The 27,589-nt window shown below is 44.7% G+C and overlaps 1 protein-coding gene across 5 annotated transcripts in view; it reads right to left on the bottom strand.

The window, feature by feature from the left end:
* Nucleotides 1–1,230: 1,230 nt before the first annotated feature.
* The window catches only part of RTN3 (reticulon 3), a 56,674-nt gene continuing 30,315 nt past the window's right edge, over nucleotides 1,231–27,589 (bottom strand). For 4 of the 5 annotated variants that reach the window (XM_038764068.1, XM_038764070.1, XM_038764071.1 and 1 more), the window contains 6 exons: nucleotides 12,790–12,997; nucleotides 10,415–10,553; nucleotides 7,839–7,908; nucleotides 6,800–6,846; nucleotides 5,791–5,849; nucleotides 1,231–3,817 (listed from right to left, as the gene is read on the bottom strand). In XM_038764068.1, the coding sequence (XP_038619996.1) occupies nucleotides 3,772–3,817; nucleotides 5,791–5,849; nucleotides 6,800–6,846; nucleotides 7,839–7,908; nucleotides 10,415–10,553; nucleotides 12,790–12,997 (569 nt within the window). In that variant the 3' untranslated portion in view covers nucleotides 1,231–3,771. Of the gene's footprint in view, nucleotides 3,818–5,790; nucleotides 5,850–6,799; nucleotides 6,847–7,838; nucleotides 7,909–10,414; nucleotides 10,554–12,789; nucleotides 12,998–27,307; nucleotides 27,322–27,589 lie in introns of those variants that run through there. The other variant, XM_038764073.1, reaches the window with a different exon arrangement.

Genomic DNA, 27,589 nt, shown 5'->3' with positions numbered 1-27,589 from the left:
ACTTCCCTGCTTCTTTTCCCCTCTCCATTCCACACTCCATTCTGATGCACAGATCATTTTTCTTAAAAAACAAAAACCGAGTCTACATCTTCCAGCTCCTCAAAAACCTCTAATGGTTGCTCATCCAACACCGATAAACTCCTTACCATTGGCTTTAAAACACTCAATCGGCTCTCCCCCTCCCACCTAATGTAGCTGATCTACTATAATCCAACCCGCACACTTTGCTCCTCTAACACCAATTTTCACTTTATCTTGATCTCATCTTTCTAGCCCAACCCTTTGCCTACATCTTCCCTCTGGCTTGGCACTCTCCCCATTTCATATCTGGCAGACCGCCACCCTCCCCACCTTCAAATTCACATCTCCAAGAGTCCTTCCTCAACTAAGCTCTCACTTCCCTGTCTCAACTATCCCTTCTGCATCAGCTAATGCACTTGGGTCTGCTCCTTAGTGATATTCACCGCTTCCACAGCGTTTATGTACACAGCCATCTGTAATTTATTTCAGTCTGTACGCTCCTGGTGGGCAGGGATTATCTAAGTAGGAGGGAGAATATGTACTGAATTCCCGTTTTGCAGATGAGGAAACTAAGAAAACAGAGGGTTTAAGTGACTTGCTCAAGGTCTCCCAGAAGGCAAGTGGTGGAGCTAGTAGAGTCCAGGTCTTCTGACTCTGTTCTCTAATAATAGTAACAATAATATTATGGTATTTAGCGCTTACTATGTGCTAAGCGTTGGGGTGGATACAAGCAAATCGGGTTGAACACAGTCCAGTGCTTAGAACAGTGCTCCAGTGCTTAGAACAGTGCTTTGCACATAGTAAGCGCTTAATAAATGCCGTCATTATTATTATACCTCTTTCAAAATTGTGCTCTCCCAAGCGCTTAATACAAGTGCTTCGCACACAACACAAAATAAGCAAGCCCTCCGATTTCACACCGATTGGTACAGCTGGGACGAAGTTGGGTTCTCTGATTTCCAAAACAGAACTCTTCCCATCTCTTACAAAAACCAACAAAAACAAGCTCCTTCCTGAGACCTCACGAACAAAATTCAGGATGCCAACCTGAACTAAACTACAGTTCAGGGGTTAGCTAAACGTCCAGGATCCCTTTCAGTTTGACAAGCAGCCAATCACCTATTTTTTTCAAACGCTGATGGATCACAGGTAGAGTCGGCTCTCAGCCGTTCCCCAACCGAACATGCCAAAGTAAAGTGAGCCGGAATCATCTCACAGACATTATGTTCTTTTTATTAATATCACATCAATTTGCAGTTTTACAGGAACCAAGATTCTTCAAGCTCCTTAGGTGCTACTGTATTTTATGCTGCACGTACATACACGCACACACACATAGCTTCATTAGTTTTTTTGTCTACTTTTGATTTTTTTCTTAAAAAAAAAAAAAGAAAACCTGCCTGGCACAAAGATCTGTCCAATGTATCTAAACACAGCAGTAACAGAACAGACAGAAGAGCTAGGCTTGGCGGCTTCCAGTGCAGAAAGAGGTCCTTGGGAGGGGGAAGCCCGATAAGACAATCAGTGCATTGATTTCCTGGGAAAGCTGTGGGTGAAGATGGAAAATGGTTTTGTTACCATGACATGACACCAGATAAAGATCGAAGAGGAAGGGGGACATGGGAGGGGGAAAGCAAGGAAATGGGCTAGGTAGACAGGAGCAAACCATTTAGGAACTTCTCATTCTGAAATTCCCAGCCTACCCAGAATCTAAAAATGGATTTTCCAGGGAAAAATGAGTGGACTCAAATTTTCTTTCTACGCTCTCTGGAGCTAAAACGTCTAGAGAAATACCGTTCCATTTATTTTAAAAGCCCCCAGGCGCGATATTCCGAGATTTCCTGTGCTACCTACTTACATCTTTACAGAGCCACGACCAGGGTAAGTTCAATGACAATGGTGTCAGTGTGAACTGTTTCCTAATTTACTGATAGAAAAAGTTGTGCCGTGGGACAGGGACATACCCAACTCATTCTCAAGTAGGCTGAAGATACAAACTTTAGACCAGTTATCCCAGCCTCAGAGTGGACCCGGGCACCTTGGCTTTTTACTTGTTCTGCTTTATCACTGTCCTTCAACCTTGCACGTTCCTCAAATCAAAAAAAAAAAGGGGGGGGGGGGGGGGGGGAGAGCCCTTCATGGCCTTTCCTTGTCCAAAACCCTTTTTTCCTTAACCCCACTATAAAGGGTTTGTTGTCCAGATGAACATTTTGGGCTACAGCAAATCTGACAGCTCTTTCCCCTTTCCCAGAGCAAAGACAATCTCTCTCCTTAGAACAAAAACACTCACACTGCAAAGCTCTCTTCAAAACAAGTTAAAAAGACACCATACGAACCACAAAGCTAAGCCTCTGCATTCTACTCTTTTGTCGTTCATTTAAAAGCAAACCCTCAAGCCCACCACCCACCCCAAAACATCTCTCCTTACCAAACCCTCGATAATGGGTGAGGTTCCCCCCACCTCCCATCTCTGGGGACCCAAGGGGCCACTCGGGTTCAGTCAGACTTCAACTTTGCTCCTTGGGATAAGGATGATGAGGGCAGGAGGAAGTAGGTGGGGCATTACATGAGGGAAGAAGTGGGGGAAAGAAAGGGAAAATGTAGCATGGATCTTACGTTTCTGTAGTTCACCTTCTAAGAAGGTTCCCCCCGCCCCCCGCCCTTGGACTGAGATAGAATTACGACGACTGAAGAGTCCACATGCAGTTACGTTTTTTTCCTCTAACAGGTTTACAGCAGTGTACAGCAGTTACAGACATCTTTTTTTATTTCATAATAAGAAAAGTACAACCTTATTAAACTCGAAGTGAGGCGGGATAAAGGGAGAAAAGCACACTGCAGGAATGAGTTACCAGACGAAAGCTTGGAACTGGTGTCACGAGGAAGTAAAGCAGACACCTACTTCTCCAGCGGTGGGCGGGAGTCTGTGTGTGTGTGTATGTAGGGGGGGGGTGTTTTGTTTTTGGGCAATGGGAGAAGGTATGACAGGGAGGCGGCTGCTCCAATTTTGGATTTCTTTCAGGCACCATTCCCCTCTGCCATTATGGTGAGAAAGCACACTATCACTCGTGAGTCCTAAAACAGAACTGAAGTTTCCATTTTCCAAAGGGGTTAGAGGGAGACGACAGCACTGCGTAGAGCGGACAGTTTCCATTCGTTTTGCCCTTGTGGGGCAGAGAGGTGAGTCAGAGGACTCTAAAAAGATCTACAGGTAGGAGGACACGTGAAAGCCATCTGTCCTCCTGACCCCCCTACTCGTTCTCTTCCAAAGTCTATCAAAAGCAATCTGGTCTCCCATAACCAAATTCTGAAGATTGAACTATAATGAGAGATGGGCTGAAGGCCAGTAGTGGGAGAAAGGTGTGAGGTATGAGGCAGTCGGGTAGAGGGAAGATGCATTTTCCATGCCACCTTCCTTCATTTCCTGACTTACTCCGCCTCCCATCTTTCCCTCGTTCAAACCCGAGGCCAAACCCCACCACCCTTGGAGTACCGCTTCATCGCACAAACTGTAATCACTCTTTATTCTTGCAGTTCTAAGACATCAGTTCTTTTTCAGTCCAATATGTTCTTGTGCTCGATGTTGGTCGGGGGAAAGGGTGAGGAAGGGAAGAATGTACCAAATTAAAAAAAAGCTTGGAATGCAGGCTCAAGCTGACACTGAGCATATTCCTTCATAGGTACAAGTAACGAAGATTATAACTATTAAATGGTGTTTTAGTAACGGCCGGATTTCTGGCTTCCAAATGCTTATTCTGCCTTTTTCTTTGCGATGCCAGGGAGTTTCGCTTGGATCCTATTGAAGGAGAGTAAAAGAGAAGACAGACATAGGTCAACGCAGGTTCTAACCAAGATGTCTGTGGGTCTGAGCAAGTCCTTATTAAAGTGTTCTCCCTTCAGTCTGGAACACACCTCATTTGTTAGGGATGAAAAAGGGAGAGTGGACAGCTAAGTGGCAACTGTAAAGAACAAGTAATCTATAGGTTATGTCAACAAATGTCAGGAGATAAGAGGCCAAGGGGTACTTTCTTATGACCTAGAGAACAGGATAAGTATCCAGCCTAGCTTGCACTTTAAAAATCAGCTCACAAAGGCCACTGGGAGTCCTTGGGGAGAGAATTCTCATGCCCCACCCCCCCGCCCTGCCAAAAAAGGATATATACAAATGCTCCACGGCTCCTCATGTTTAAATATACACAACAACAGGAGGCAAAGACATTAGAATCCAACCTCTGAGGAAGTTAAAACTTTTCCATTTTCTATCGATACACGGGGAACTGGGGATATCTCTGAAAACTACATTTTTAAAGGCCTTTAAAAATGAGCAGAACTTAAGGGTCTCAGAGGGCTTCAAACTTACTTTATGAAACAAGTGGAATAGGAAATCTTCAATCAGATATACTGTCCTCGGCAGGACTTCTTTAAAGTACAAGGGACGCACCCTCAGATTTCAGACACAACAAAGCAAGAAATCTTAAAAGCTGAAACAGAGAAGGTAGTCCAGATTTCATGGCCATTTTCCACTTAAGCAGTGGCGTGGCCTAATGGAAAAAGCATGGGCTTGAGAGTCAGAAGACCTGGGTTCTAATTCCGCCTCTGCCACGTGTCTGCTGTGTGACCCTGGGCAAGACACTTGACTTCTCTGAGCCTCATTACCTCATCTGTAAAATGGGCATTATGGCCTACCCACTTCTACTTAAACTGTAAGCCCCATGTGAGACAGTGACTGTGTCCAACACGATGAACTTGTATCTACTCCAGCACTCAGGCAGTGCTTGGCACAAATTAAGCATTTAACAAGTACCATAAAAAAAAAAGCAGTACAAAGTGTTTTTTTTTTAAAGAGGCCAGAGAAGTGAAAAACTGCTGCTTAGAAAAAACACTACACTCACAACTTTTGAAATAGCAATTCAACCCTATATTACTAGGTAGAAAGAAAATAAATGATATTGGGGAATAGAGCTGGCTCTATTATTTTCTTGTGGATAAAGTGCTCGTGGGAGGAGTTTTCCTGTGGTGGGAGTAGAGTGGTCCAAGAATAGGAAGAGGGCTAGAAGCTAATAAGAGACAGACAGAGCTACAAAGATGGATAGATGGAGACAGAGATGCTGACCCAGACATAATTGTCAGACATGACATGGGAACACCTCCTCTTTCCTCCCTCCACCCTGGCCACCCTTTCTCCGCCACACCCACCCACATGACTCTCTTCTCTCCCACCACTCCATCAGAGAAGGTGGCAGAAGCAGGAGAGTGACAGAGCGGAGAATGTGACATCTCCACATTTACTGAGGAACGCAGCTCCTTTTTCAGAGCTGGAGTTTGTAAACTCATTACGGGCAGGGAACGGGTCTGCTAATTTGGCTCTACTGTACTCTCCCAACCGCTCAGTACAGCGCTTTGCACATAGTAAGCACTCCAATACCAGTGACTGACTGACTGAGGGGCCGCTGCCACCCCAGCCCTCTGGGGTTTCTGCCACAGAAACCTGGAAACCCCAGAAAGCGTGGCCATAGCAGCCCAAGCCAGGAACCAAACTGCCAATGATGGGGATGGGCACCTCAGCTGCATCTTCCTCCTTTTGCTTCCCTGTTGTACGCAGCTGCCTGGGGGCCGGCTGCCCAGAAACTTGTAGGGGGCTGAGGGTTTGGCAGGGCTGCTTTAAACCAATTGAGATTTTCTGCACTACCATCTGGCCTCTTTGGCATCAGTGCTCTAAAAGTTTGAGGGAGAAACATTTTTGAGTGTAACGTTGCCCAGGAGACTCACTTCGCAACAATTGACTTGGTCTGGTCCCGGGCGATGCTGACATAGTGGTCGATCTGTGTCTGGAAAAAAAATCGAAAGAGTAGCTAAGTAAATAGGGCAGATGGAAGGAGAAATTATTTTCCATCAGACCTACGTCCATCATTCTCCCCTCTCATAATTAATACAGTCATACAACACTCCACTGAGAACTAACGAGAGTCACTGACTTGATGAATTTGATCCTAACGAGTTCAGTGGCCTTTTCTGGCATCCATCAAAAGATATCGGTCTAAGCTCTTAGGAACTCGTATGTCTAGCCCTCCAATTTAATATGTTCCAGGAAACAGCAAGAAGTCTGCCCGACTTTTTTAACCCACAAGCCCCCACCCTGTATTTTAATGCATTTCCCTTTTTCACTTGGTCAATTTACTGGAAAGATCAGTTTTGCAGAAAACCTTACCCTGTAGAGTAAGACCTTCTACAACATTTATTTTCTTTGCATGTTTTGAATAGACTGTGGAGGAATTAGGGAACATTCTCTCCACAACTCATATCCGTCTGAATGCAGTGCAAGGCAAGGTTGGAAGAATCACATGCACAACGTAAGCGTTGTCCATCAAGGCCCGGAACTACTGGAGAATGTGCATTTTATGTGGTATTTCAAGAACACAACCCCCGAGTTACAGAACAGATTGCATTCCCTTGACAAAAACTTTGGATATAATCAGTTATCTGAATTTCAAGGATTTTATAATCACAAAGTTCTTGAGAAAACTCCGAGTAGTTTACGTTCAAAAACTTTTTGATGATGATACCATTATTTCAACTACTCTGTGTGACTTCTCTCAAAAAATCTGAAGTTGCAGAAGGCCAAATCCACACAAGACTTTTCAAAGTAAAACTGAGGGGTTGGACGCTAAAAAGAATGGTACACAACACTTAATTCCTAAATGACAGCAGACACACAACAAAACTCTAATCCCCTCTACATCTCCTGTGGTTTTTTTGTTCAGAATGGACAGTTACCCACCTTATACTTTTCATAGACAATTGGAACACTGAAAACCAGCAGTTCAGCTGTAAGGAACAGAGTCAGAGGTTATGGGATGGGAAAAATAAGACCAAGTCTCAAGAAATCAAAAGATAAACACCAAAGAAAAAAAATTCCTACACTTTGATTCAAAACCATGCTCGGCGATAATGTGCTAAACAGAGGAAAGCACTTGGGGAAATATCAAAACACAAAAGGAAAATGGCTAAGGATTAGACATGCGCAAGCTGTTTTACCAATGCATTCCAGTTTCCTTCAGTTTCTAAATTTATCAGAGATCTAAACATTTTCTGCCTTTCTAAGCTGCTCTACCCTCACCCCAGCTCATGACTGCTTTTGCATAGTTTTTGACAGCTGTGACTGGCAGGAAAAAAACTGCTTGATCGTAGTACATATTCATTACTTTATTTATTTATATATTTTACTTGTACATATCTATTCTATTTATTTTATTTTGTTAGTATGTTTGGTTTTCTTCTCTGTCTCCCCCTTTAAGACTGTGAGCCCACTGTTGGGTAGGGACTGTCTCTATATGTTGCCAACTTGTACTTGCCAAGCACTAAGTACAGTGCTCTGCACACAGTAAGCGCTCAATAAATACGATTGATGATGACAGTAAGGGTCAGGACATCCAGAATTGATCAAAATACGATGGTCACTGGGCTTAGAAAGGCATGACCCAGGCTATAGGTCCATTCAATCAATAGTAGTTATTGACCACTTACTATGTGCAGAGCATTTGGGAGAGTGCAAAATAACAATAAAATAACAATAAACAGACACATTCCCTGCCCACAATGAGCTTACTGTCTAGAGGCTACTGCACAGATCTTGAGGGCCCTCTGGCCTCTATTTTCCTCTATCCTGGTGTCTTCTCTTCTACATGTGCTCCCCTCTAGAGATTATGCTTCTTTCGTCAAAATACTTCTCCAGAAATTGAGAATGGGAATTGGCCTCATGCAGATAACTGGCATGAAAAGATCTCCCTTCCCACTTCCACAGTGGGCCGCCACCTTACCTAAGATCAGAAGGGTAATCCCATTGAAAACGGCACCGACGTAGGTCATCAACCACATGAATACAGCTAGCTGTGAAAGACAAGACCAAGGCAGTAAGTAAGGACAGTCACGATTCACGAACTGACGCTCAGCCTCCGAACCAATTTATCGAGCCGGTTCTCAGGCTAAGACGATCCAAGTCGAGAACTTCGGGTCACTTTAACGGCCTAAATCAGATCTCAGAACAAGCACTTTCAAATTCTAAATTACCAAGCGTCTGAGGCTTCGCTCCCAACCTATATATAACCAAGGGTCTAGGCATCTTACGTCTGATTCTTGCCCATTTTCCCTCCCATTTCTTTCCCAGTGTGTGTGTTTCCCAGCAAGTCGGGAGAGCTTCTCCACTTACCCTTTTATTCATTCATTCAATGGAATCTATTAAGTGCTTACTGTGTGCGGAGCACTGTACTAAGGGTACTTGGGGAGTACAAGTTGGCAACATATAGAGATAGTCCCTACCCAACAACGGGCTCACAGTCTAGAAGGGAGAGACAGACAATAAAACAAAACAAGTAGACACGGTGATGGGGAGGGGAGGAGGAGCAGAGGATGGGGGGGCTCAGTCTGGGAAGGCCTGCTGGAGGAGGTGAGCTCTCAGTGGGGCTTTGAAGAGAGGAAGAGAGCCAGCTTGGCGGATGTGTGGAGGGAGGGCATTCTAGGCCAGGGGTAGGACATGTCCCAGGGGTTGATGGTGGGACAGGCGAGTACAAGGCCCAGGGAGGAGGTTAGCGGCAGAGGAGTGGAATGTGTGGGCTGAGCTGTAGAAGAAGAGAAGGGAGGTGAGGTAGGAGGAGGCGAGGTGATGGAGAGCTTTGAAGCCAAGAGTGAGGAGCTTTTCCTTCACTGGAGATTTCTGAGGAGGGGAGTGACATGCCCAGAGCGTTTCTGTGAGAACAGGGAAGATGTAGATTTGCTTGTCGTCTGCTTAGAGATGATAGTTGAACCCGTGTGAGCAAATGAGTTCACCAAGGGAGTGAGTATAGATGGAGAACAGAAGGGGACTAAGAACTGACCCTTGAGGAACCCCTACATTAAGGGAATGGGAGGGGGAGGAGGAGCCTGTGAAGGAGACTGAGAATGCATGGCCAGAGAGATGAGGAGAACCAGGAGAGGACGGAGTCCATGAAGCCAAGGTTGGATAACATGTTGAGGAGAAGGGGATGGTCCACAGTGTCGAAGGCAGCTGAGGGGTCGAGGACAATTAGGATAGAGCTGGAGCCATTAGATTTGGCAAGAAGGAGGTCACTGGTGACCTTTGAGGGGGCAGTACTGGTGGAGTGCAGGGGATGGAAGCCAGACTGGAGGGGGTCTAGGAGGGAGTTGGAGTTGAGGAATTCGAGGGAGCGAGTATAGACAACTCGTTCTAGGAGTTTGGAAAGGAAGGGTATGAGGGAGATAGGGCGATAAATGGAAGGGGCACTGGGGTCAAGAGAGGTTTTTTTAGGATGGGAGAGACATGGGCATGTTTGAAGGCAGAGGGAAGAAACCATTGAAGAGTGAGCAGCTGAAGATGGAAGTTAAGGAGGGGAGGAGGGAAGGGGCGAGACTTTTTATAAGATGAGAGGGAATGGGGTCTGAAGCACAGGTGGATACTGCTGGGATACTGCTGGGAAGGATGGGAAATAGAGGAGAGGGTTGAGAGTGTGTGGGGGGGAATGGAGAAGGGGGAGGGGTGACTATGGGGAGCTCAGATTTGATGGTGTTAATTTTCCTAATGAAGTAGGTGGCCAAATCTTTGGGGGTAAGGGATGGAGGAGGGGGAGGAACAGGGGGCCTGAGGAGGGACTTAAATGTCCGGAACAGCTGATGGGGCTGATGGGCATGGGTGTAAATGCGGGAAGAAAAATAGCTTTACCTGGCAGGAGAGGGCAGAGTTAAGTCAGGAAAGGATAAATTTCAAGTGAACAAGGTTGGCTTGGTGTTAAGACTTTTGCCAGCAGTGTTCAGCAGCTCGAGCACAAGAGTGAAGGAGGCGGACAGTGGCAGTAATCCAAGGCTGTAGGTTAGTGGTGCGAGAGCGATGAAGGGAAAGGGAAGCGAGCAAGTTGAGTAGAGAGGGTGGAGTTGACAGCAGTAATCTGGTCATCATGAGTGGGTAGAGAGGATAAGGAGCGAGATGGAGTGTGTTGCGCTGAGAGCGCTGGATGGGGCCAAGAGAGCGGAGGTCTCTGTGGGGGAGTAATATAGATTTACATGGGGAAGGAGTGTATGGTCAGAGAGAGGGATTTCAGAGTTGGTGAGGGTGGAGATAGTGCAGCAGCAAGAGATGATGAGATTGAGGGTGTGACCAAGTTGGTGAGTGGCTGAGATGGGGTGGAGCAGGAGGATGGAGGAGTCAAGGAGAGATTGAAGGTGGGCGGCAGAGGAATCACCGGGTATATCCATGTGGATGTTGAAGTCTCCGAGGATCAGTGTGGGCATGGAAAAGGAGAGAAGGAAGGTGAGAAAGGGTTGTGTCAGTTATGGGAGAGTATGCCTTATCAGCATAGACCTAGTTGGGGCTGGGGTGGGGTCCTCGCCTACAGTTCTTACTGACCTTCAACGAATCAACCAGATCCTCCACCAGAAAGAGACGGATGATGAGTTTGAGCGCCCTGTTGACATATACCATAGCAGCATTCACATAGTTATGGAAAGCCTCTGATGAGAGAGCAATGTCCACATCCAGGTAGGCTCTAAAAAAAAGACAGAAAACAATCACACATCTGAGACGGAGAAGCCGCAAGGCCTAGTGGAAAGAGCATGGGCTTGAGAATCAGAGGCCCTGGGTTCTAATCCTGACGCTGCCAACAGCTTGCTGTGTGGCTTTGGGCAAGTCACTTAATTTACCTGTGTCTGTTCTCCCTCCTACTTAGACTATGAGCTCCATGAAGGTCAGGGACTGTGTCCAACCTAATTAACTTGTATCTACCCCAGCGCTTAGAACAGTATTTGGCACATAGTAAGCGCTTAACAAGTACTCTGTGCGTGTGCGTGTGTGTGTGTGTGTGTGTGTGTGTGTGTTGTGTGTGTCTGTGTATATATATATTTATATATAAAGTATATTTATTTAAAAAGGCAGCCTGGTTTAGTCAGTAGGTAGTGAGATGGACAATAATGAGAAGACCTGAGTTAGGGTCTGGGTACCTCCTCCAATGTGATATAACCATGGACATTTCAATTCCTGTCCCAGTTCTGACCTCTATTAAATTAGAAAAATTATGCCCATCAACAAGGAGACTGCAAAGTAGAATTAGATAATGTCTGCAAATGACTGGGCCGCAGAAAAATTAATTATACGAATACATGGTTATGCACTGAAGAGAAAAAAAATAGCACCAAGCTCAGATTGAGAGAAAGGTTGCAAGCAAGCTGTTCAATTTACTTTGCTAGCAGGCCTATGATCTTCCAAGCAAACCTACAAAGTAAAGGTTGTTTCTCCTCCTTTCCCCATAAATGTGGGGGAAACTGAGGAAAAGGGTGACAGCAGGAATGAAGCAAGACACTAAGAGTAAAGCACTGGGTAGCTCTCTGAGGGCAGGGATCTGTCCACCAACTTCCCCAAGTGTTTGATTTAGTGCTCTGCACACAGTAAGTGCTCAGTAAATACCACTGATTAATTTCTAAGCATTGTTACCAATTCTCAGGTCAATGTGAGTTTCACTCCCGCTGACCTCACCCTTCCTACCTCCACCATTTCTCTCAACACCCTGGCAAGCTCTACATTCTCTAAAATAAGGACAAATATATTTGTCATGCTTCCCCTTGGAGACATGTTATTTCCTCAAATAGCAAGTTTGAGATCAATCATATTTATTGAGCACTTACTATGTGCAGAGCAGTGTCCTATGCGCTCAGGATAGCATAATATAACCAAATTAGCAGGAATGTTCTTTGCCCTCGAGTTTACAGTCTAGGGGGGTTGGAAACGGACATTAACAGGAACAATGTTGAGATAAAAACAACTAATAACACTACTCTGGGAGGGGAGAAAAGGAAGGATATAAGAAGGGGAGCAGCATGGCCTACTGGAAAGAGCCCGGGCTTAGGAGTTAGAGGACCTGGGTCCTAATCCCAGCTCCTTGCCTCCTGTGTGACTTTGGGCAAGTCACTTAACTTCTCTGTGCCTCCGTTTCCTGATCTGTAAAATGGGGATTCTCCTTCCTCCTTGGATTGTCTGTCCCATGTGGGACAGGGACCGTGTCTGACCTAACGTGTATCTACCCCAGTTCTTAGAACAGTGCTAGACACATAATGGGCACTTTAGAACCATAATCATCACCATCATGAAAGGGAGAGAAAAAACACGGGCCACATTTTTGGCTATAAGAGCCTCTATTTACACTGTAAGCCTCTTGTACTTGTAGTAACAATAATATATAATAAAATATATATTATTATTGTACTTGTTAAGTGCTTACTATGTGCCAAGCACTGTTCTAAGTGCTGCAGTAGATACAAGTTAATCAGGTTGTTCCTGTCTCACACAGGGCTCCCAGTCTTTATCCCCATTTTACAGATGAGGTAACTGAGGCCCAAAGAAGTTAAGTGTCTTGCCCAAGATCATAGAGCAGACATGTGGCAGAACTGGGATTTGACTCTCAGGCCTTTGCTCTATCCACTAAGCCAGGCTACTTCCCTTGTGGAACCCAGGGGCTGTGTCTAACTTGATTATCTTGTCTCTAACCTTGTGCTTAGTAACACAGTAAGCACTCAACTAATCATAATAATAATAATAATAATAATAATAATAACCCTTCCACAATGGACAATGTGTAATTCATCCAAGATCTTGTAGATCCAAGGACAGAACCCATAACCCTTGACTTCTAGTCCGTGCACTAAAACATACAGCCACTTTGGAGTTAGGGCCCCTGGATGAAAATGTTTTTCCAAATACTGAGCTCTAGAAGGGACTGCAGTCTAACTTACTTGAAGGGATGACCCTCTTCTGACTTTTGTACAGCTTGGATGACAGACTTGTAGACCCTGAAGCTGATGGTGACAGAGAGAAAAGCCAGGATGAGGTAAGAAGCCACACTGATGACACTGAAGGCCGCCAGGGAGAGGAGCATGATCAGTGTAGTGCCGAAGACAAGCCCGGTCTTCTTCACATCCCGCCAGAAAATCAGGTCATGCACTGCCAAGAGAAAAAGGGAAAGGAATGTTACAGGGTTGGAAGCAACAGCTGCTTCCAGCATTCATATCCCAGGGCCTCAGGGGCCTGTCCTTCTCTGGAAATGAAGTGACACCTGGGTCACAACATATGAGGCTAAGTCAATCAAGCTTATATTCCCCCTTTGGCTGGACTGAAACAATAAGGCTCACTGAGGAGTACTTGAGAGGAATGGGTGCCGCCAACAATCCTAATCTTGACATAGGAAGATCTAGTAATTATCAACCCCTGACCTGAGCTAGATAGTATTCCCTGGTTACCCTGCCTGGACTTGCCAACTTCAGGCCCCACTTTGACCGTCTTTATTAATAATAATGCTGGTATTTGTTAAGCACTTACTATGTGTCAAGCACCGTTCTACGCGCTGGGGTAGTTACAAGCTAATCAGATTGGACACAGTCCCTGTCCCACATGGGGCTCACAGTCTTAATCCCAATTTTACGGATGAGGTAACTGAGGTCCGGAGAAGTGAAGTGACTTCCCCAAGGTCACACAGCAGACAGTAGGGATTGTCTCTATCTGTTGCCGAATTGTATTTTTCAAGTGCTTAGTACAGTGCTCTGCACACAGTAACGGCTCAATAAATACGACTGAATGAATGAAGTAAGAGTCAGGATTAGAGCCCAGGTCCTTCTGACTCCCAGCCCCAGGCTCTATCCTCTATGCCATGTTGCTTGTAATCCTTGTTCAGCTAATCAATCAATTGTATTTGAGCACTTACTATGTGCAGAGCACTGCACTAACTGCTTGGGAGAGTCCAATCCAATAGAATTAGCAGGCACGTTCCTGCCCATAATGAGCTTAGAGTGTAGAGGACTGCTTAGGAGTCACAAGGTGCTTCTTCTACCACCCAGTAAACTGCTTCCTGCTACTATTCAGGAGCCCCAAGCCAGGAAATAGTAGCCATTGCAGACAAGGCACACACCCTCTTAGTCAGAGGTCATGGATTCTAATCCCGGCTCTGCCACTTGTCAGTTGTGTGACTTTGGACAAGTCACTTAGCTTCTCTGTGCCTCAGTTACCTCATCTGGAAAATGGGGATTAAGACTGTGAGTCCCATGTGGGACAATCTGCTGACCTTGTATCTACCCCAGTGCTTAGAACAGTGCCTGGCACCTAGTAAAGCGATTAACAGATACCATAATAATAATTATTATTATTACTGTACCTCTACCATCCCTTGAGCTGACACAGCAATACAAAACCATGTCAGTGACAAGTCTCAACAGAGCAGAAAACTTGGCGGGGCTCTTGGGACACCTGCCAGAGAAAGCAGGAGCCTTGTTTCTCAGGAGAGTTTCTGCAGATCTAGAGATATGGAATGACAATATAGGAACCAATACTGATTCGTCTTTCTGCACGGGATCTGCTCACCAGGAAATTCAATCCATCAGTCGGTCAGTCAGTGGCATTTATTGGGTGCCTAATGGGTAGAGCACTGTACTGTGCTTCTTGAGAAGCAGCGTGGCTTAGTGGAAAGAGCCCGGGTTTGGGAGTCAGAGGTCGTGGGTTCTAATCCCAGCTCTGCCACATGTCAGCTGTGTGACTTTGGGCAAGTCACTTTACTCCTCTGTACCTCAGTTTCCTCATCTGTAAACTGGGGATTAAGACTATGAGCCCCATGTGTGACAACCTAATTGCCTTGTATCTACCCCAGTGCTTAGAATAGTGAATGGCACATATAAGCTCTTAACAAACACCTTCATCATTATTATTTCTATGTGCTTGATGCAGAGCACTGTACTTGCTGTGTGAAACTGTACTGTATAGTTTCAAGTGCTTGAAACTGATAATCTCGGGAACAGCAGTACTTTTATGGAAAGGACATTTGACCCCAGGGTTCCAATGAAGCTGGCTTAAGCAATTTCATTTATTGAGAAATAAGCTTCTTGTTTTGGAAGCCGATATCGGCTGTGACTTCTGTATAGCCTGTTCCATTGCCCAGTGGGAGGCAAGTGTGCTTTAGTGGGCCGATCTTGAGCCTGCCTTAATGCAGTCCCCTGGAAGTTTAGGTACTTGGCTCTTCCCTAAGCCCTGGTAACATGAATGAGGAGATTGAAAGGGGATGAAGATAGGATCAGTAAGACACTTTCAGTATGGGAAGAACGACCATTAGAAAAGCTCCAGAAGTTTCTCCAGGGACCTGGTCTTTTTGAGTGGCCTAGGTTGCTTTACAGCCCGTCCTAGAGATTGGCCCATTCTCAAAGGACTTGGTCCCGGCTGTAATAATAATAATAATAATAATAATGGCATTTGTTAAGTGCTTACTATATGCAAAGCACTGTTTTAAGTGCTGGGGAGGATACAAGGTGATCAGGTTGTCCCACGTGGGGCTCACAGTCTTAATCCTCATTTTACAGATGAGGTAACAGGCACAGAAAAGTGAAGCGACTTGCCAAAGTCACATAGCTGACAAGCAGCAGAGCTGCGATTAGAACCCACAACCTCTGACTCTCAAGCCCGGGCTCTTTCCACTGAGCCACGCTGCTTCCCATAACTGCTTAAGAGCTAAACAGCAGTGGCCAGATAGAGACAGTCACGGTTACAGGAAAGAGCTAACCTCTCCCACCCCCAGTAGCAACAATCACAGGGGCGGGGAGGGAGTGCCTTGGGTGAAGGGAAGATTTCAAGTCAACTGTTCTCCAAAACTTCTAATTCGCTTAATTGTATTTATCAATCGTATTTTGCTTAATCAATTGTATTTATGGAGCACTTATGAAGTGCAGAGCTTGGGAGAGTAGAATGTAACAATCAGCAGGCACATTCCCTGCCCAGAAGCAGCTTACAAACTAGAGGGGGAGACAGACATTACTATGAATAAATAAGTCATTTACAATATATAATTTAAAGATACGCACCTTAGTGCTGTGGGGTTGGGGCGAATATCAACGGTCCAAAGATTACAGATTGAAGTGCATAGATGATGCAGAAGGGAGAGTGAGACGGGGAAGAGGGGAGTTAATTGAGGAAGCCCTCTTAGAGATGTGACTTTAGTAATGCTTTGAAGGTGGTTTATATGGAGGGGGAGGGAGTTCCGGGTTAGGGGGAGGATGTGAGAAAGGGGTCGGTGGTGATATAGATAAGATTGGGGCACAGTGAGTAAGCAGGCGCTAGAGGAGCAGAATGTGCGGGCTGGGTGGTAAAAGGAGATCAGTGAGGTGAGACAGGATGGGGCGAGCTGATTGAGTGTTTTAATGCCAATGGGAAGGAATTTGATGTGGAGGTGGATGGGCCACCACTGAATATTCTTGAAAAGCGGGGACACATGAACTGAAGGTTTTTGCTGATAAATGATTCGTGCAGCAGAGTGAAGTAGGAATTGGAGTGTGGAGAGACAGGCGGCCAGGAGGTCAGCAAGGACAGAGATGCAGTAATCAAGGCGGAACAGGCTAAGTGTTTGGATCACTATGGTTGCAGTTTGGATGGAGAGGAATTTTAGCCATGTTGTGAAGGTAGAACTGACGGGATTTGGTGACAGACTGAATATGTGGGTGGAATGAGAAAGGTGAGTCGAGGACAACACTCAAGTTATGGGCTTGTGAAGAAGGGAGGCTAGTGGTGTTGTCTACAGTGATGGGAAAGACACACGGAGGACAGGGTTTAGGTGGGAAGATAAGGAGTTCAGTTTTGGCCACATTTAATTTGAGGTGTCGGCGGGCCATCCAACATTGCAAAAGCAATGGTCTTGTGCTCTGGGTGATTCCCCATGTCACCTGAAATATGAAACTGCCCTTGCCTAGCTCCTTTTGATTTATTTGGTACCAATCCTGCCACCGCTGGCAGCTAAAATTTTGAAATTGAATGGTTTCCTGTTTGACAGCCCCCCATGGAGGCCGTCAAGACTCTCCAGAGGAACACTGTATGTACCAATAATAAACGTCTGGAAGATGCCCACTGAGAACAAGCCAACTTTTTCTACCTTAAAACTAGCTATTTGTCTGACCAATTCTAACAAAGAGAAGTCATTCCAAAGATCTCAACAAGCATTGCCAAGTAATGACAGATGCTGTTGAAACATTTCATCTCATTGTTACCTTGTGAATATTACTCATTTCAGTTTTCCTTTACATGGAATACCTCAAGCATTTCTTCAGCACATACATTTGTGTCAGAGGCATTAAGACGCACTTTAACTATATGTTGTATCCTAACAAAGTGTCAGTTGCAATATCGAAATAAAAAGGCACTTTGGCAGGAACACTGAGGCATCAACCATCGCTATAAATAAGCAGGACACCCTGAAACCAGATTTACTGCTTTTCTTCTAAGGTTCGCAGATCTTCTGTACATTTAATCTGACTACAAAACTGAGCAGTATTATTCTGAAGGATCCTAGACACCAACAGACACACACACATACACGCATGTGCTCTCTCTCTCTCCCCCGCCCTTCCTCCCTCTCTCTCCCCCCAACCCTCGCTCCCCAAAGACAGTCCAGGCCAATAAAGTGCTCAATTTCAGCATTTCATTTTAAAAGCTAAATCAAGAATTGCTTTTATCAGCCATCAACAATGACAAAAAAAAATCACTTTGAAAGGAATAATCCTAAATGCAATGTATATATGCAGGGGAGTCAATAAGCTACCTGAACGCAAAACAGCAGAGCAAGTTGGCAGCATCTGGAGTGTGGCATTTTGACTGAATGATGAACTAAATCAATCTTTGCTGAGTCTTTGTCTTTTATAATTGGATTTATTTAGTCAATCAACAATAAGTGCCTTCTTTCTAAGTAGCTCAAAAGCACTTCGCATATACCACATGTCATTTTCTCCCGGAGAGGAAGCTAGGGAACAGATTCAACCATACACATATACTACAGATCAGGAACTAGGCCTAAAAAGATTTGGGATTGACAGCTAGTTGGTTGGCAGAGCCAGGACATATTCTAAATCCAGCAGAGAAGTATCCAGCCCTCACAGTGTTTTCCCTTCTGGGCAGCATTTCCACCTCAGGTAGCACTCAAATAATTAAGGGGAAAATAAAGGAGAACCAGGACTAGAGGTCAACTGAAGAGGAAGTTGCCTGAGACTGATGGTTATTTTGCTGCTTATCGGTGAGTTTTAGAAGGAGCCCCTACAGGTGTACAGTCAAGGTAACATTAAGGGAACTCCTGGGTTTTTTACTCCAGAGTACTCAGCTTCAAAAACAACATTTTAAAGCCGTCTCAGTCACCCCCTTCTTGCTAATGTTGCCACTGTAATCACCTCATTACTACTCTGAATCCCTCTGCTCACTTCCAACAACGACTTAAGATTCCCAATGGAGATGACTCACGAACATTTGACCCTTTTTAATTTGCTATCACAGGATGGAGAACAGTGGCATATAAGAGAATAGCAAAAGGATGCCAGCTTTAGCAAGTTACACACATAACTTCAACCACTCTTTAGCAAAAAACACAATACTTCCCCCTCAACCTCGGACCCCCAAACTAATTGTATCAGCAGCCTCTGAAGTCATCTAACTATTCTGAGGTGTTAGTCATTCCAGAGGAAGATCTCCCAATTTAGAATGCTATATTTGACGCGCTAATTTTGTTTGCTTAAAGCTCTCTTTTGAGGGAGGCAAAAAAAAATCAATGCCCTAATTGAAACATCAATTACTCAATCAGCAATAGGTTTTAGATACTGAACTTTTTACTAAAGAGATATCAAAGTCTCTTTCAGGATTCCACGACAGACTGGCAGAAATCATCACTTCCTGAGGAAGTGATTTGCACTTGACCTCAGTGTTTGGGTAAATCTCACCCCACTCTTAGAAGAGTGGTTTACATCTTTCCTGTCACCCTCCATCTATTGAACTCTAAATTCAATCCTTCCCCTCCTGCTGGGCTGGTCCAAATTGTTTCTTTTTTTAAACTGCCCTCAATCCCTCCCCATTCCATCCCCACTGCCCTCAGCTTCAGTAGTCCCCAGAGGCAGAGTCTGCAGGCCTGGAATGGGGAGCTGGGGAGGGGGAAGTGGTGGGAGCAGCATGCACTGTGGAAAGATCATGGGCTTGGGAGTCAGAAGGTCATGGGTTCTAATACTGCCTCCATCATTTGTCTGCTGTAGAGGCTGTCAGATTTGGCAAGATGGTTAGTGAAGACTGGATACGGTCCTCTGCTTTCAGCCCAAGGAAAGGGGAGAACTGGTATTTTTACCCTCATTTTACATATGAGAAGATGGAGGCATAGAGACCTTAAGCGGTTAGCCGTGATTTACTTCACTTCTCTGGGCCTTAGTGACCTCATCTGTAAAATGGGGATTGAGACGATGAGTCCCAGGTGGGACAGGGACTGTGTCCAACCCAATTTGCTTATATCTACTCCAGCACTGGTGCATAGTAAGCGCTTAATAAATACCATTATTATTATTATCTGGTGAAATAAAGGAAAGAAAGGGTCTGGGCCAGCCTGGTGACTGGAAAGGGAGTGCAGGGGGTGCTTGAGATGAGGTTCAGGAAGAACTGGAGCCTGGCCTAGTGGGGAGAGCATGGGCTGGCGAATCAGAAGGACCCGGGTTCTAATCCTAGCTCTGCCACATGCCTGCTGTGTGACCTTGGGCAAGGCACTTCACTTCTCTGGGCCTGTTACCTCCTCTGTAAAATGGGGATTAAGACTGTGAGCTCTGTGAGGGACAGGGACTGTGTCCAACCTGATTAACTTGTATCTCCCCCAGTGCTTAGTACAGTGCCTGGCACATAGTAAGCACTTAACAAATAATAATAATAATTATTATTATTATTAGGGAGGAGGCGGGGGATCTCAACATGAGGGAAGGGGAGGCAGGATAGCCATAAAGAACCTACTCTAAGAGCAGGGAGGGATGGACTTACCTCGATAGGAAATCGGCAGCCAAAGTTCCTGTAGTGGGGTATCTTTTTAAAAAAAATTCTGGTATTTGTTAAGCGCTTCCTATGTGCCAGGCACTGTACTAAGCACTGGGGTAGATACAAGCTAATCACGTTGGACAGAATCCAACTTACCACATGGGGCTCACAGTCTTAATCCCCACTTCACAGATGAGGTAACTGAGCCCCAGAGAAGTGAAGTGACTTGCCCAATGTCACACAGCAGACAAGTGGCAGAGCGGGGATTAGGACCCAGGTCCTTTTGACTCCCAGGCTGGTGCTCTATCCACTAGGCTATACTGCTTCTTTATCTTCTACTAGGTTTCACAACCCGACATGTAGGTATTACAGAAGTTAAATTTTGTTTTTAAAAAAGTGCACTTCAAAATATTTAAATCAGTGCTCTCCTAGTCAACATCTTCAACCCTCAGGGAGTCACCACGACCTAAGTCTTGTATGCCCATGCTCCTCCAGAGTCACAAAGCAAACTATTTTAATGCCCAGGCACAGGGCTTCCCCATAGAACCAAAATCATGCTATATAATAATAATAATAATGGCATTTATTAAGCACTTACTACGTGCAACGCACTGTTCTAAGCGCTGAGCACTGTTCATGAAGCTTTCCCCAAACATTTGGCTCTCCACCACCTCACTACTTCTAATTCCATATCAAGTTCATCAAATAAACGGTCTTAAACAGTGTTTTGATTAATGGGGTAACACCCCATTAGGGTTGGTTTGGACCTGCCTTTTCTTCACAATAGGAAGTCACTTCTAGTACTCTGTTTGCAGGGATTGAGCACATCTCTAGTGGTAATGGTAAACCCCAAAGCTAACCCCCCTGCTGCTTATTTTACAATGGCTCTGAAGGGGGACTCTTGGAAAGACACCAATTACAGTCAGTCATTCCCAGAGGGCTGGCAAAGTCAATCAATCCTATTTATTGAGCACTTATGGTGTACAGAGCACTGTACTAAGCTCTTGGAGAGTAAAATATAACAATCAAACACATTTCCCTGCCCACAATGAACTTACAGTTTTAAGGGGGAGACAGAATCATAAATAAATTACAGAGATGTACACGAGTGCTGGAGGGCTGTTGGAGGTGGGGGCAGGGAGGAAGAGAAGAGAGGCTCACATCGCTGTGGTGGAATAGGTTTTTTAATGTCTCTATTTGAAAATGAATTAGGAATGGAAGAAAAATCAATGTTCTGCAGTTATCTAACAAGCTGAAAACAAACAAAAAAACCAAACACAACCCCAGATTCTCAAGCTCCTTCTGTTAAATACAGACATGGATACAAAAGTTCGTTAGCAACTGTGTCATTATCATTTTCTGAAGGAACCTGCTCCTTGTGGGTCAAGACCTGTGTTTGATCTGATGAACTTGCATCCACCTCAGCACCTGGCACATAATAGTAATAATAATTGTATTTGTTAAGTACTTACTATGAGTCAAAAACTGTCCCAAGTGCTGGGGTAGATACAAGCTGATCAAGTTGGACACAGTCCCTGTCCCACATGGGGCTCCTAGTCTTAATCCCCATTTCACAGATGAGGTAACTGAAGCCCAGAGAAGTGAAATGACTCGCTCAAGGTTGCACAGCAGATAAGTGGAGTAGCCAGGATTAGCACCCAGGTCCTTTGGACTCCCAGGCCCGGGTTCTCTCCACTAGGCTTTGCTGGCTCACTCAACAAATACCATAATTATGACCTTGATTTCAAATAAACAAGATAGGCTTTAAATAACTGCAAAGTGAAAAGTCCATCAATGAAATGAAAAATGAGCAGTTGCCTCCCTGAGGACTGAATCCTTCAGACAAGGGGAAAAGTTGCCGATCTGGCAAAACTAGATCTCCTCGATTAAACTGAAAATATATGAAGACTAGCCTTAATCTGATGATATTTTGACCTCTGATTAAACTTTGTGTAGGTGCTAAAATGGGTTAACCGACTGCTTTGCTACATATCTGTCCCCAGCCAAATCAATCCCCCTCAAAATGGCACAGAGCAGTGCATTGACCAAGAGCGAGCACAATGCCGCTACTGTGAAATATGGTCCCTCATGCTCTCTGCTCTGGAAAAGCTGGCAGTGGCCCAAAAGAAATCTGTAGGAACCCTTTTCAAACCAGCTTTCCCTTCAGACCTGTGGAAAAAAAATAGTTTCTACCCATTATAACAACCCCACCACCCTTCTATACTCAATCTTAAGCTTACAAAACACAGAGCACAAAACAGCATTGACCACAGAGTTGACAACCTTGGGTGGCCCGGCAAGTTGAAACTGAGTGGGAACTTTTCATTTGGTTTCACACAGGAGTTAGCGAAAATACTGAACATGCGGGGTAAAAGAAAATGGGACGTCACAGTTTATAAATGCTACAGTTGATGCAATTAGGGTCCATTCAGTTCATTTCTTTCATTTCTTAGCTACTTGCTGACTCAAGTCGGACATATCATTCACCTAGTAAAGTGAACTAAGCTGCAGTTTGGAGGAGAGATTTTTAAGCAAAAAAAGAAATGCTTGGACCAGGGTGAGATAATTTATAGCATACAAATCTAGGCTCTAGGCCTTGCACTGCTACATTTTTTAACTTAGCTCAACACTGAAGATAATAATAATAATAATGACAGTATTTATTAAGCGCTTACTATGTGCAAAGCACTGTTCTAAGCGCTGGGGAGGTTACAAGGTGATCAGATTGCCCCACGAGGGGCTCACAGTCTTAATCCCCATTTTACAGATGAGGTAACGGAGGCACAGAAAAGTTAAGTGACTTGCCCAAAGTCACACAGCTGACAAGTGGTGGAGCCGGGATTTGAACCTGGCTGTGCACCAAGTTGAAAACTCAACTTTAAATGGCCAAATCTCTTTCCTAAAGTTGTGATGAAATGTCAGCCTCTAATTTTCTGCATCTTATCAGCATCTATTAATAATGGTGGTATTTTTTAAGCACTTATGTGTCAAGCACTGTTCTAAGTGCTGGGGAAGACACAAGATAAGCAGATCAGGCACAGTCTTTGTCCCACACAGGACTCACAGTTTAACAGGAGGGAGAATGAATATTGACTCCCCTTTTTACAGATGAGGTAACTGAGGCACAGAAGCAAAGTGACCTGCCCAAGGTCACAACAGCAGACAAGTGGCAGTGCTGGGATTAGAACCCAGGTCCTCTTATTCCCAGGCCACGAGTTAGTTAAATGTTGGCAATTCGATATACTCTAGTAGTCCACAAAATAGGACCATTCAGGACAAGAAAATAGCATAGTACTTGTAATGATAGTACTATTATTTTTTATTACTATTTATTGAGCAGCCACTGGCTGGAATGCATTGTATTAAGTACCTTCAATGAGGGAAACTGACATACAAACAATTTAAATAACCACTTCACAAACAACGTCACACAGAACTGAATAGAGTTTGCAATAATATACATGCACACTATGGTAATGTTAAGTACTTACTATTATTTTTTATTACTATTTATTGAGCAGCCACTGGCTGCAATGCATTGTACTAAGTACCTTCAATGAGGGAAACTGACATACAAACAATTTAAAATAACCACTTCACAAACAACGTCACACAGAACTGAACAGAGTCTGCAATAATATACACACACACTATGGTAACGTTAAGTACTTACTATGTGCCAAGTACTGTCCTAAGCGCTGGAGTAGATACAAGTTAATCAGGTTGGAAACAGTCCTTGCCCCACATGGGGTTCACAGTCGAAGTAGGAGGAAGTAGGAATTAATCCCTGTTTTACAGATGGGGTAACTGAGGCTAATAGAAGTTAAGTGACTTGCCCAAAGTCACACAGCAGACACGTGGTAGGGCTGGGATTAGAACCCAATGTGTCAACCAACTTTGCTATATTGTATTCTCTCCCAAGTGCTTGGCACATACTTTGCACACAGTAAAGCACTCAATACCATTGATTACTACGAAAAAATAGACAAAATAATTTTTAAAATGCCAAGTACATCAATGATGACTTAACTTGTATGCAAAGTATAGTCCAGTAAAAAATGGAAAACAGTTGGGGTTTTGTGAAGGTTATCTGCCAAGCCTTTACAGGGTTGCACCCTATTTTTATTGCGACTGTTCATATTTTTTTTTATGGTATTTGTTAAGTGCTTGCTATGTGTCAGGCACTGTACTAAGCACTGGGGTAGATACAAGCAAATCGGGTTGGACGCAATCCCTGTCCCACATGGGGTTTACCGTCTTAATCCCGATTTTATAGATGAGGTAATTGAGGCACAGAGGAAATGAAGTGACTTGCCTAAGGTCACACAGCAGACAAGTGGCGGAGTCAGGATTAGAACCAAGGTCCTTCTGGGCCCATGCTTTATCCACTTGGTCACGCTGCTTCTTACTGAGCGACTGAAATGCATTAAGAACTTTAGACTACATCCACATCAAATTCTTTGTCCTTTATCACAAACAGTTCTTCCTGGACTATGAAAACACTACACACTGTGAGCCTTCTGCGGGACAGGGATTGTGTCTAATTCCCACCTATCTATTCTTTCCCAGTACTTCATTCAGTACTCTGCACACAGTAAGCACTTAATAAATAAGAATAAATGTTAAGCGTTTACTATTTGCCAAGCACTGTTCTAAATGCCGGGGTAGATACAAGTTAATCAGGTTGGACAGAGTCCCTGTCCCACATAGGGGCTCTCATTTTTAATCCCCATTTTAGATGAGGTAATTGAAGCCCAGAGAACTTAAGTGATTTACCTAAGGTCACGCAGCAGACATATGATGGAGTTGGAATTAGAACCTGGGCCCTTCTGACTCCCAGGACCATGATCTATTCACTAAACCACGCTGCTTCTCATCCTACTAGTAATAAATATTACTATTAATACTACTATTCATTCATTCAATCGTATTTATTGAGCACTTGTGTGCAGAGCACTGTACTAAGCGCTATTGCAAAGAAGAAGAGGACTTCAAAAGAGAACAAAATGAAGAAATTTAGGTATCTTCAGTCTGGAACAAAGACAGCTGAGAAAGGACAGGACTGAAGTTTACAACATCATGAAGAATGTGTTAGAACGGACAGGGAGTTGTCAAATCCAAATCAAATCCAGCAACAAGAGGGAGAGGACATACTGCTTAAAAGCTTTCAGAAATTGCAACAAGAAACAGTGAGGAGATGATACAGGAACTCAACAATGCTACCATAATCACGGTTATCAAGAAGAAAGGTCTACTGAGGCATTTCATGACTCTCCATGGTTGGTATGACCCTGGTAGGGTTGATCAGAACTGGCTACTGCAAACTAATATTTACTGGGCATTCCCGAAATCACAATGTGGCACCAAAGGTGTGACAGCAGACATGATACCCGCAGCCTATCAGACACTGGAGAAATGCAGGGGGTAGCAACAGAACGTCTAATCAGTTTTCACAGAACTTAAGACTGCATTTGATGCCACTGGTAAATCCGAGCAGAAACTGCTTGATTCCTTAAGATTCTGAGTGCCTAATCTAATCTATTCCCCATCAAAATGGGGTACAGTCTCTAGACTGTAAGCTTGTTGTGGGCAGGGAACGCGTCTACCAACTCTGTCGTACCGTACCGTACTTTGCACACAGTAAGTATTCAATAAATACCACTGACTGATTGATAGAGCAGGTATACGTTTAGGAGGCTCACCCCTGTTTGGTTTAGAGTATGTAGCCAGGCTTTGGGCCAGGGATTACAGAAAGAAACCTAGACACCAATGTTAACGTATATTTTCCTCTTCTGGGAATCTTTTCCAATGCAAAATCCTTATAAACCACACTGAGTCAGCCAGGACCTATGAACAGAAGTTACACTTGATGAAGTAGCTGCATCAGTTTGTTTCAGGGAAACCATAATCCCAAGCCAAAGTTTTTCATTGGCATCCTGGAGCTAAACCAGAATTCTATTTCCCAGTCAGCACAATAGCCAGCAACATAATGAGACAAGTTAGAAGAAAACTGTATCAAGGCGGCCAGAACAACCTAAGGGAAATGGTCAGCTTGCTGTAGCATGGCGTTAGGGGTCAGAAAAAACTAGAGGTCTTCCAACATCTTTACGGTTTTAGGATCTAGAGCCCCCTGACAGTACTACACCCGATTCCTTGACCAGTTCTATAAGCGTCACCTGTGGGTCACACTGAACTGCAACATCAAGTGAGGCCGGTCTCCTGGCACTGAAGTGGTATTTTACCTCAAAAGGGTTTTGTTGTGTGGGGCGTGGGAGGACAATGGCTAACAGTAGGACACAAAAACAACTGCAGCATGGTGGAGCTGAAACTAGACATAGTGAACGCATTTAAGAATGCAGTAAAACCCTCTCCTAAAATACCATGTCTCAATTAAAAACCGAAAGACAACCAAAAGCCTGAACTGGAACACTACAGCCAAGAAAGGAGGGCTCCTTTTAAGCAGAGGTTTCATAGGGAACATAAGAAAAAAGAGGCAGGATTGAGAACAGCACTGGGCTCTGAAAGCAACAATAGGACAACATGACAGAGGACAGTCTTTGTGTGTGCTTGAGATGGGTCAAAACTTTGGGCCTCAGAGGGTGCATGGGTGACTCAAAAGGCCAAAGTAAACATTACCATTACTGGCAGCTTCTTCAAATATCAACTGCATTTCTATATGGAAGAAAACTACAGAAACACCTTCAGGGTGAGGAGGTACCAATGGAAGGCGCAAGGGGTTAGGTTCAAAATAAATGAAAACAATTCATTCTTACCATTAGCTCCGGGCTGTTTTCTAGAGAAGGGACAACTGGGGCAGTCGCCAAGTCTCTGAGCCAGCTTAGAATACTGGACTCTGGACTCCCTGTGCTGTGTACAGTGGCAAGGTGGGGGTAGACTGCATTCCCATGTCCCCTTACTCCCCTCCTACATAGCAATAGATACTTGAAGAGGAGTGGGATCCAAGGCTTTCTGAGGATTTGCCAGGACAGATGGGGAGAGAAGGCTGGTGCCACCACCTCTCCACACAACCTGGCAACTCTCTGCAAAGCCCCAGGGTCCAGGTGCAGGAGGACCCCTGAACCAGGAGGGGAATTTGGGCCCAAGGCTAGCCAAAGTGTGCCTGAAGGGACAAGGGGCAGGGAAGTTGTAGTCATGGCAGCAGCAGCTGAGACCCTGGAAGTCCCACCGCAATAATAAAGAAGGGGCTGAGGATGGGATGATGATGATGCTATTTGTTAAGTGCTTACTATTTGCCATGTACTGTTATAAGCCCTGGGGTAGAGACAAGCTAATGAGAATGGACCCAATCCCCATCCCACATGGGGCTCACAGTCTTAATCCCCATTTTACAGATGAGGTAACGGAGGTGCAGGGAAGTTAAGCAGCTTGCCCAAGGTCGCACAGCAGAAAAGTTGGGGAGCCAGGATTAGAACCCAATTCCTTCCGGGCCTGTGCTCTACTCACTGGGTCATGCTGCCTGTGAGGGAGAGGGAGAGAAGACGACACAGGGAGAAAAAATTTAACGGGAAAAAGTTCTGCCCTTCCAAACCCCCCATGACTGAAACAGACACACCAAGCTTACTGCCCCCACCTCCACTTTCGACTTGATTATGTAAGTGGGATGCCTTATCTCTCCTGTGAGTCAGCAACTTGAATTTTCCCTTTTCCCTCCAACTCTCATATCTCCTCTGACAGCAATACTCCCCAAGGTTACTAATTCCCCAACTTGGAGACTGAGGACTGCAG

This window comes from Tachyglossus aculeatus, chromosome 22, assembly GCF_015852505.1.
Source record: "Tachyglossus aculeatus isolate mTacAcu1 chromosome 22, mTacAcu1.pri, whole genome shotgun sequence".
Taxonomy (NCBI): domain Eukaryota; kingdom Metazoa; phylum Chordata; class Mammalia; order Monotremata; family Tachyglossidae; genus Tachyglossus; species Tachyglossus aculeatus.
Note: the sequence above shows the minus strand (reverse complement) of the source record. Positions and strands in the feature narration are given on the sequence as shown.